The following is a 10,994-nucleotide window of genomic DNA, read 5'->3' as shown; positions in this document are numbered from 1 at the left end:
TTTACTCTCTCTTTAACCCATAAGACAGAGCATGTTAAGACAAATATTTATCTTACTCTGATTACTTTCAAGCATGTATCAATGAATATGTACCATAATTCCCAAGGAAAAAGAAAAATAAAAAAGGAAAAGACCAAACAAAGAAGAGAGAGCATAAAGAAAAGTGACAGAAAAGAGGGAATTATGAATGGAAAGAAGGAAGAGAATGAATGAATGAGTGAATAGAGAGAAGGAAGGGAAGACAAAACTAACCTTTTTCATCCTACAGCCATTTAATTCATTTAATCTCATCACAGTTCTAGGAGAGGGGTATTAGTATCCACATTTTACAGTTGAATAAATCAAAGTGGGTATGTTAAGTAAACTTGATCAAAGGTAAATAGCATATAGCAGAGCTGAGATTCAAATCTAAATCTTCTTGTTGAAGCCTGAACTTTTTGTCATATTTGTCATCACATATGTAAGCTGAAGGTTATAATAGAAATGAGCATTGTATTATGTATAACTGAACACTAAACTATTTTTATTGGCTATAAATCACCATACAATAGATCAATGCTCTTATCACTCCTTGAAATTATACTAGGTCACGTATATTGTCTCTCTTTCCCAGTAAAATGTAAACTTCATTAGGGCTGGTACTTATTCTTGCTTAATTCCACAGCCTCTGTAGGTAGAATAGAACAGACACCAAGGCAAATGTTCAAAAACATCTGTTGGATGAATGGACAAAATCAAAGGCAAAATAATTGCTACATTTCTTACTCTGCACCAATCCTCTATTAATTGTTTTCTTTGTTCATTACATAATGTAGTCTCAATAACAAGCCTATGAGGTAATTACTGTTACTATTAGTATCACCAAGCCTATTGTGTACAGCGGAAAATAAGGCACAGAAAAGTTAAGTAATTTTCTTAAGGTCAATTTCATACAGCCAAATAAATGAAAGAGCCAGTACTTAAACCCAAGCAGTATGGCTTCAGAATTCGAGTTCAGATACTCATTTTGCAAAGAGAATTTGGCTCACGGACTAGAATACCTTGTAATCTAATTAACAGTACTAATATTTCAAAAGAAATATCAGATAAAAACTGTGATTGTTCAGAAAGAAGATTTCAATATGGTAATTTGATAGCAGTTGATTTTGATACTTTATATTTTGCTAGAAAAGTACTCATTTCTGTAACAAATGCTTTGTCACAGAGTTGCATTTGATCTTTATAATTCTTGTGTCCTCCCTCACATGAAAAGTTCTCATTTTCATTATGATGCCTGTTTGATTTTCTTTTTTTCCTTTATTCGACTCCCAAGGGGTTTTCCTATATAACAGGTCTTTAAAAAAAAACAAAAAAAAAACAAAAAAAACAGCTTTAGTATAGATTTATCCTCTTGACTTTTTGCATTTCATTAAGTTTCTGTCTTCACAAGTTTCTTGTTTATTTGGATCTATTTTTCTAATTTTCTGATTTCTAATTTCTATTTTCTATATTCTAATACTATTTTTCTAATTTCTTGAAATAAGAAAAATTCTTATTTCCTCCTCTTTACTCCTCTATTTCTTGCTCTAATGAAGGCACTTAGAGTACTTTTTGTTTTATTATAGATTTAGTATTTTATGAGAATTTTTTACTGGTTTCTAGATAATTATTTTCATTTTTCTGTTTAGTTCCTCTTAAATCCAAGCATCTTTCTTCATTATTTAGTGATTAGGTATTTTCATTCTATCTTTATTATTTTTTTCCTTTTTATTTTAATTAATTTATTTATTTATTTATATTTTTTTCTGAGACAAAGTCTCGCTCTGTCATTCAATCTGGGGTGCAGTGGCACCATCTTGGCTCACTGTAGCCTCTACCTCCCTGGTTCAAGTGATTCTCCTGTCTCAGCCTTCTGAGTAGCTGGGACTACAGGCATGCACCACCACGCCTGGCTAATTTTTGTGTTTTTGGTAGAGACAGGGTTTCTCCGTGTTGCCCTTGCTGGTCTTGCACTCCTGAACTCAAGTGATCTGCCCACCTCAGCCTCTCAAAGTGCTGGGGTCAGAGGCATGAGCCACCACGCCCAGGCCCATTTTATTTTAATAGAAAACCTGACCTATAATTCTCTAGTTATGAGCTTTTGTGCAGCCAATTACATGATGCATGTTGTAAATGTTAACAAAAAAATGTGATTTCTCTTTGGGAAGATACATAGTTTTAAATACATGGACAAAACATGTATACATGTAAAATTTATTAAATATATTATTAAAATCTTTGAAATAACCTATTTTCTGCCACCTAGATTTAATGAATTCTATGTAAATATTGTTATCAAATTCTTGTATACCTAGGATCCTTTTGTTATATAGGCTTAGTTTCTATGTTGTTTAGTGTAGATAGATTTATGCTTAATATATCATCTTCATAAATTACAACTCATTGTTAATGATGTTTCTTTATTCTATTTGACACTTTAAAGTTTAATTCTACTTTTATGATATTGATATTACACTCCCGCATTCTTTTAGTTTGCTTTTGTCTGCTATCTCTTTGTACAACTTATTTTTAACTTCTCTTTTTTACTTTATTTAAAGTATACTACTTTTAAATAACAAATATCTGAGTACGTTTTAACTACTTTTTAAATGTTGGAGCCATTTATGAGAATATTCAGACTATTCTATTTACTTTAACAATTATTAATGTACTACATCTTATTCTTTCCATCATGCTTTATTTTTATTATTTGAATTATTGCATTCTTTTTCCCACTTTTTTATTTTCGCTAATTGATGAAGTTGTCATTCACTATTTGTTTTCATTAACTTGAACACTGCTCATTTTTTTCATTCAGTAAGTGATTGCCTTCTTTTTCTCTCGTCTCATAATTTAACTTCTAAGGCCATAAACTGTTTTCTCCAGTAGGGTGTGCTCTAATCACCTTAATTATCCCTGAAATGGAAATGAAGCCAAAACTTAGAATACTTTTGCTCCCCCACTTTTATCCTAATCTCCTAATTCCTAGGTTTTACTGGTAGAATACTTACAAAGTCCTTACAATCTGCCTTTCTGAGAGTTCTTTTTCAGCCTTTAGATTATACAAGCTTGGATAGTCAATGTGTCTACCTGTCAATACATCTATTCATTGATCATCACTGATCCTTGAGGATTGTATTTATTGTTTTGTGTTTGATTATAGCATATTTGCCGAAATTTTCCTCATATGAGAATGTGAGTAATATATACTCAGATCAATCCCTATAGATTATCAAATGTCTTCCTTTTATCTCGTAGGCAAAAGTTCATGAATTTTGACCTACACATTCTGTGTCTGGGATGTAGCTTAAGGAAATAATAAAGATAGTTATATACAAAGTGAAACACATAGTATATATTTTATATATAGAAAATATGTTACATATAACATAAATATATGAATTATTATATATACAGTATACACACAAATTGTGCCTGTTATCGTTAATTGACATATCTTTATCCTATTTGATACTTTATTAGCTGAAAAGAATATTTAAGAAACCAGTGACCAAAATCCCAGGGAACTTTCAACAGAAATTCTCTAATACCTTCCACTCTGTGGCAATATTTATCAAAATAACTAATACATACATATAACATTTGACCACAGACTTACTTCTCAGTAATTATCATACAGATATACTGGCACATGTCAAAGTGATTTTAGTAAAAGTGGATTCATTAAAGTATTATTTGTAACAGCAGATGTAGCAAACAATATAAATTTCCACAAGAAGAAAACATAGAAACAATGCAACACTATACTGCTGTCAAAAGCAGTAAGGATGTTTTGTGCACTGATGAGGAAAGATCTTCAAGAAACATTAAATGGAAAAGTAATCGTCAAACAGTGTATATGGCACACTATCATTTGTGTAAAAAAGATTATATATGTATATGTGTATATATACATGCACATATTTTTGCTCACACATAGAGTATCTCTAGAAAAAATAAACAATAGCTTGTTATCCCCACAAAAGGGAATATATAGCTTATTAATTGGGGTGGGAGTGTTAACAGTATATCCTTTAGTACATTTTTAAAATTTTGAATCTTGTGAATATATTTCCTATTAATAAAACAATATTTAAGCTAAAGAGTTCTTGTTTGTGGATTCCTAGCCTTTCTCCTTTCATCTTTCCAATAGCACACTACATTAATGCCAGCCATTGCCGTAGGACATAACCACATATGTTGAAAATTGTTCTAACTTGTTCAATATCACACACTAAATGGTAATTGCTGAGGATGAACAGGTACTTTACAGTCACATTCCCAATACTTAAGATAATTTATTTAGTATCAATAGGACTTGCAGTACTATGTCTCATTTCCTACCAACAAGCTCTAGGCTATTCTTTGACCTGGCTTAGGGTCTAACATCCAATTCCATGTCACTTTTTTTCCACTAAACATTTTAATGTTTTTATGATCTAAGAAAGTTCCTGGAATAAAATTACGACTCAGTAAATTTTGGCTATTCTTCTTTTCCGTTTTCAGGTTTAAGGAGCCTTTTATCTTCAGAATCCTTCTTCCACCTAACATTATGAGGTAGTTTGCTCTGAATCTCAAGTCCATCTTCTCAATTTCAAGACATAATTAGTCTCCTCAGGATCACTTCAAACCCAACCTGATTTCCCTATTCTAATTCCTCCTATCATTCTGTAACTTTTTATAAAATTTACATTTTCTAGAATTTTTCAGATTTTCTTGACTAAGATATTAACTACTTGAGACCCCAAAGAGTATTTTGCAATGTGGAGTTCTTTGAATAATGGAGATTATATGCACACCTGTAAAAATCTGCTCTCTGCAAAAATCATTGTTTCATGAGCTACCTCTGTGCTACAAGATACACTATCAAGCAGATTTCATAATATTGTCAAGGTCACAGACTTTGGAGGAGGCTTGGTTCAAATGCCATCTCTGCCCCTTATTAACTAGGTGACCTGGACATGTCTCTGATTGCTGTCGTCATCAGCAGAATGAAGATATGGACAACATCTATACCATGTACTTGTGCATAAGATTAAATGAAATGATGTGTGTAACTCACTTAGCACAGGAATGGTTCCTATTGTAGTGGTTTCCTTCATGCTTGTCTTTTATGACTTTTCATTCTGTTAGAGCTTTTTTACATCCCTGAACTAGTCATTATCATCCTTCCATGAGGTCAGGGATATGTAGCTTACTTAGTCAGATTGCACACAATGTTCCAATAAATGGTATTATTTTCATTTTTAAAAAATTCTGATACATTTTATCACAGTCACTCCAACCCTTTGGATGCCAGTGAATTAGGCGGCAGAAAAGAAAAATTATCCATTTATAAAATTTATAAAATTACCTTTTATCGGAGTCAATCTATTTCATAAAAAAGATAGGGGTTTTTTCACGTTGATAAGTTTATTGTGTCCTCTTATACTTGATGGTTTTATTGGATATAAAACCTTGTCTTTTTTTTTGAAGCCTTTATTATTATTATTATTATTATTATTATACTTTAAGTTCTAGGATACATGTACACAACGTGCAGGTTTGTTACATATGTGTACATGTGCCATGTTGGTGTGCTGCACCCCTTAACTCATCATTTACATTAACTATAAAAGATAGGATTTTAATAAGGTGCCACTGTGTTCCTAGTTTGAAAACTTAACATGGCTGAGTTTTTCTTGACTAAAACTATTTTAACATCTTGAGCAAGCCTATTAACATAAAAGAGGAAAAGGAAAGTTACTATGACCTAATGACAGAAAAGCAAATATTCAAAATAGTCACCAAAACTAATGCAAGCACATAAGGATATTCCCTAAGATGGTCTCTTTCTGACTGTGCATTCCTTTGGCAAATTATATGTTTCAGATCCCAGGAGATTATTTAGCTTTTTTTTAGTTTGCAAAATTTGTCATAATGTTCTCATCACATGATATTTTTGTATAAAGGGTCCCTGGCACAGTCCAACTTCTTCACGGGTAACTGAATCAAATGGACCTGAGTTACCACTAGGGAACCACAGTCAAGGATTTGTTTAATATGAATTCTATACTAAAGAACATACAATCTACTATTTACTGTGTAATGAGCTTTAATTAGCTAAAGTAGATGACACCGTGTCCAAGTACTTTGTAATGTCATAAAAAACTGCACACTGACAAAAAGTAATTCATAAGGGCTGGGCAAATTCAGATGTTGTTCAATTGCCTTTGCAAGCAGAACTGCTCTTCTGGTCTCATGGCTTTTATTTTGTTCCTACTACATTCCAGCGAATAGACACTTAAATTCCATTTCCAGTAATCAAAGTCACTCTCAAATGAGGAAAAAAAAAATCTCATTTTCAAACTGATTTAACCGATCAGTCCAAGTCTGGCTTACAGTTGAAACATTGTTCTTGTTTTTGCAATAACTAACCTCCAAACCAGAGGTTGTCTCTCTCTATAGGTTGCAAAGCAACAGACAATTTTGTCTTACTTTTCTACTTGCAGCCAGTCTTCATAGCCACTCATTAGTAGCTGAATCTCCAAAGAGGCAAGAAGAGTGAGTAATCATTTTGTCATAGAAATTGATTGACTAGTTGATGTTTACAGAAACATGGTATTATGGACATGATTACTAGGATAAAGTGTCATGAAATTCCTCTAGTTCAGAAAAAGTATTATCAGATTCCTCTAGTTTAAAAATAGAAAGAAAATTAGTATTTGGCAATAAATTTTAGGAATAGGGCAAATTGAATTTGCCTCTGAAGTGCATGCTGAAATACCACCCCATTGTGGAGACCCACAAATTCCTAAAGATCTGCCTCAGGATTTAAGAAACAATTTAAATAATCTGCTCTTAAGGACTCTTCTAAACCTCTGTGCGTAACTTTAAATTGCCTGCAAGATGAAAGGTGAATAAAACTTATGTAACTTCAGAAATAAAGCCCTGAAGACCTAATTATGGGAGGCCTATTACTCTATTTCATACGCAAAATCAGAAGGGAGCTCCTCTCTCTCTCTCTCTCTCTGTCTCAGTCTCTCTCTCTCTATCTCTCTCATCATTTTGGAAGTATAATTGATGTTTTCTGTACACAAATTGTCCATTCACCTTATGGATTTAGTTTACAGTAAAAGCTGACTCTGAATAAACATATATTTATAGATAGTGTGAAATAATATGCATTCAGTAAAAACTACATCAAGAACCCATACAACCATTCTATTTTGCACTTTCAGCACAGTATTCAATAAATTACTTAGGATATTCAACACTTTAATACAAAATAGGCTTTGTGTTACATGATTCTGCCCACCCATAGGCTAATGTAAGTCTTCTGAGCATATTTAAGGTAGGCCAGGCTAAGCTGTGATGTTTGGCAAGTTAGATATATTAAATGCATTTTCAATTTATGATATTTTCATGTAACGATGAGTTTATTGGTATACTCTTTGACATTGATATATTTTCATTTATTCTAACGGTGATACATGCTGTAAATAAAAGAATGAAAGGACAGAAGAAAGAGAAGGACGGAGGAATGGGAAAAGGATAAAGGAAGGAAGGCAGGGACAGAAAGAGAAGGTAAAATAAGGCAAGAAAAGAAAAGATATCCTCAAGCAGTATATAATGCTGTAAGAAAATGTGACCCATACACCACAGAATACTATGCAGCCATAAAAAAGGATAAGTTCATGTCCTTCATAGGGACATGGATGAAGCTGGAAACTATCATTCTCAGCAAACTGTCACAAGGACAGAAAACCAAACACCGCATGTTCTCACTCATAGCTAGGAATTGAACAATGAGGACACCTGGACACAGGGCAGGGAACATCACACACCAGGGCCTGTCACGGGGTGGGGTGTTGGGAGAGGGATAGCATTAGGAGAAATACCTAATGTAAATGATGAGTTGATGGGAACAGCAAACCAACATGGCACATGTATACCTATGTGACAAACCTGCACGTTGAGCACATGTACCCTAGAACTTAAAGTATAATTTAAAAAAGGTATAAATCTGATATAAGACTATGGAGCTACCTCAGTCATCCCAGAGAATTAATGAGGGTGGCTGGATTTAAGTTGTGAAGGAAAACAAAATTAGAATTTGAGCATTCAAGACAACCTGCCTGTGGGTCAAACATAAAATGCCTGACTTCCAGGGCTTTCTTCCTACCGGGAATTCTTAGTGGGTGCAAAAAGTCCAATGAACTGGTGTATGGGAACTAATAGATTCTCATAGCCTATTTTGTCAGGATGTAAATTTAATTATCAATGATCTCAACTCTTGCCATCGGATTTAATCTGTAAACAACTATGATGGATATATTTAAATATAGTTTGTGACTGTTTAATATTCCATCCACTAAAATTAGCAAGTGAACTTGGGAAGATTAAATGAGTGACTAAACCCAAAAGATTCCACAAGCAGGTAATTCTTATTTGTCTGTGTAAAACATGTTCATGCCCAATATAATCTACATTCACTGGTCCATTAATAAAAATTGATTCAGCCAAACTGATTTCCTAGAATGTGGTTCACTCCTGAGCACACTCTGTCATTCATCTTGGGCTGTAAATTTAAAATGTTCTTCACATAGAGTAAAATGTTGACATAAAAACCAAGGAAAAGCAAGATAGTATCTGACATTCCCAAATCCTCTTCTTCCTCAAATCAACCTGGTTAGTAACAGAGACAAGACATGAATAGTATTCGTACTAAAAATTAAAAACTTGGACATTCTTCTAAGACTTGGAAAAATGTTGGAATTTCCTTGGGATAGCAAAGAAATCTGGCATCTTCTAAATGGGCATTCTAAATGGCATCTTCTAAATGGGCACTGACATTCCATTCAACCCAAAACTAGTCCACGTTATTATGTGGACCAGTAGACTGATTTTCAAACCCATTTTTAATTTTGCAAAATGTTCTTTATGCGAAAGCCAACTTATAAGTTAAAGCAAAGAAGACCATAAAGCAGGATATCCTGATTGACTGCATAGGCCCTGTGTTTAAACTCTATTTATCTACTCCGTCTTGACAGTCCCAAATACTCAACTTCACAAAAAAAAAAAAAAAAAAAAAATTAAATACAGAACAAGAAAATAGTATTTAATGAGTCAACAGGATCTGAAGATTAATGTGAAACTGTAACACAAGGCTTGCCACTGGAAAATGTGAGTGCAGTATGTTGGGTATTTTCCGTTTTGCTTTTTCTACAACAGAGGCCTTTATTTATTTTGAAAGATTCAATGAAATGTTGCCTATGAAATAATGTTATGTAAAAAAGTGAACATAAAAAGGCACATTGCACCCAATTCCAATGCAGAAAAAAAAAAACATAATATGAAAGATACTGTTCAAAATGTTGAAAAGTGGCCGTTTCCTACTACTAGAGTAATAGGTAACTCCTCTTTCTTCTTCATTCTACTGCCCTGTATCTTGCAAATTCTCCAGAGTGGACATGCAATAATTTTGAAATGCTGTATCTCATTATTTTAATGTAACATATGAAAATGCAGAAAAACAGTAAAAGTATCCAAAATTCTAACATAATTCTGAAGTTTCAACAATATCGAATGTGTTCATATTCCAGTATATTTTGCACTCACTTGCTAAAGAACCTTCTGTTCAGTAGGTGTTTCACTGCCTCCTTCACATCCTTGTTTCTAAGACTGTAGATTAAAGGATTCATCATGGGAGTCATCACCCCATAGAACATGGATATAATTTTGTTGGTAGCATCCAAGTCATCTGAATTAAATGTCTCCTTAGACTTGGGCTTCATGTACATGGAGAGGATGGTCCCATAGAATATTATGACCACAGTCAGATGGGCTGAGCAAGTAGAGAAAGCTTTGCTTCTCCCCTCAGAGGAGTGAATCTTAAGGATGCTGGAAATGATTAATGAGTAAGAGATAATAATCAAGAGCAGTGGCAACAATGTGAACAATATTGTGGCCACGAGCATGATGAACTCATTGCCTGAGATGTCAGCACAGGCCATCTTCATGACAGCCAGAATTTCACAGGAGAAATGATTGATGACATTATTCCTGCAGAAAGGCAATTGTACTACAAATGTAGTTTGTACGGCAGAGTTGACAATGCCTGCAAACCAGGACCCAAGAGCCATGGGTACATAGGCATCCTTGCTCATGATGATGGGATATCTCAGAGGGTTGCAGATAGCCACATAGCGGTCAAAGGCCATCATGCCCAGGAGCACACACTCTGTTGTTCCCATGGCCAGGCCAAGGAACATCTGCACTGCACAGCCAGAAAGGGAAATGGTCTTTCTTTCTGAAAGCAAGCTCACCAAGGTGGAGGGAATAGAGGTGGTGGTGTAGCAGATGTCCAAGAAGGAGAGGTTCCCCAGAAAGAAGTACATAGGGGTGTGAAGGTGAAGATCCAAGATGCTGATTAAAATGAGAGTACCATTGCCTAGAAGGATGACCACATACATTAAGAATATTAGCACAAAAAAGAGTAACTCGAGCCTTGGGTGTCCAGAAAGTCCCTTCAGAAAAAATTCCACCAGAATGGTTTGGTTTTCCCATTCCATTTAATTGTCTCTCTTTTACCTGTAAGAAGTCAAAACAAAATTTTTAATATAATTTATTTACATGGTAAATGCAAGTATACCAATATACAAATATAAAAATTTGCCATGAACCCAATAAAAGTATTGAAGAAAGAGAGAAAATAGGGAAGACAAGGAAGGAATATAAGGAAAGGGAGTGAAAAGAATTAACAATGCAGGTAGAGAAATAAGAGGAGAAAGCTTGCGATATTGATCACTCTTGGCCAGGAACTTTGTGATTTTTTTTTTCACATGTTGCTTCCTTTAAACTCCACATTATCATTTGAAAGATAAGAAAACCTTCAGTGAGAGAGAGTTCAGCCTAAAATCATATAACTAATGTGTAGCACAGCCTAGACTCCAAGACTACCTGCTTGTGGCCCATACTTGCCTGAGGTTTTTTAA

The 10,994-nt window shown here is 34.0% G+C and overlaps 1 protein-coding gene across 1 annotated transcript; it reads right to left on the bottom strand.

The window, feature by feature from the left end:
- Nucleotides 1-9,614: 9,614 nt before the first annotated feature.
- Nucleotides 9,615-10,571, bottom strand: LOC117099399 (olfactory receptor 13C9). Its single transcript, XM_033238763.1, has one exon. The coding sequence runs from the start codon at nucleotides 10,569-10,571 to the stop codon at nucleotides 9,615-9,617; it is 957 nt and encodes a 318-aa protein (XP_033094654.1).
- Nucleotides 10,572-10,994: the final 423 nt, after the last annotated feature.

The sequence above is a fragment of the Trachypithecus francoisi genome, unplaced genomic scaffold (genome assembly GCF_009764315.1).
Source record: "Trachypithecus francoisi isolate TF-2019V2 unplaced genomic scaffold, Tfra_2.0 Lachesis_group16, whole genome shotgun sequence".
Taxonomy (NCBI): Eukaryota; Metazoa; Chordata; class Mammalia; order Primates; family Cercopithecidae; genus Trachypithecus; species Trachypithecus francoisi.
This window is presented reverse-complemented; position numbering and strand designations above follow the sequence as displayed.

Coding starts and splice junctions, on each gene's coding strand:
- LOC117099399 (XM_033238763.1), bottom strand. CDS start 10,571: ATGGAATGGGAAAACCAAACCATTCTGGTGGAATTTTTTCTGAAGGGA.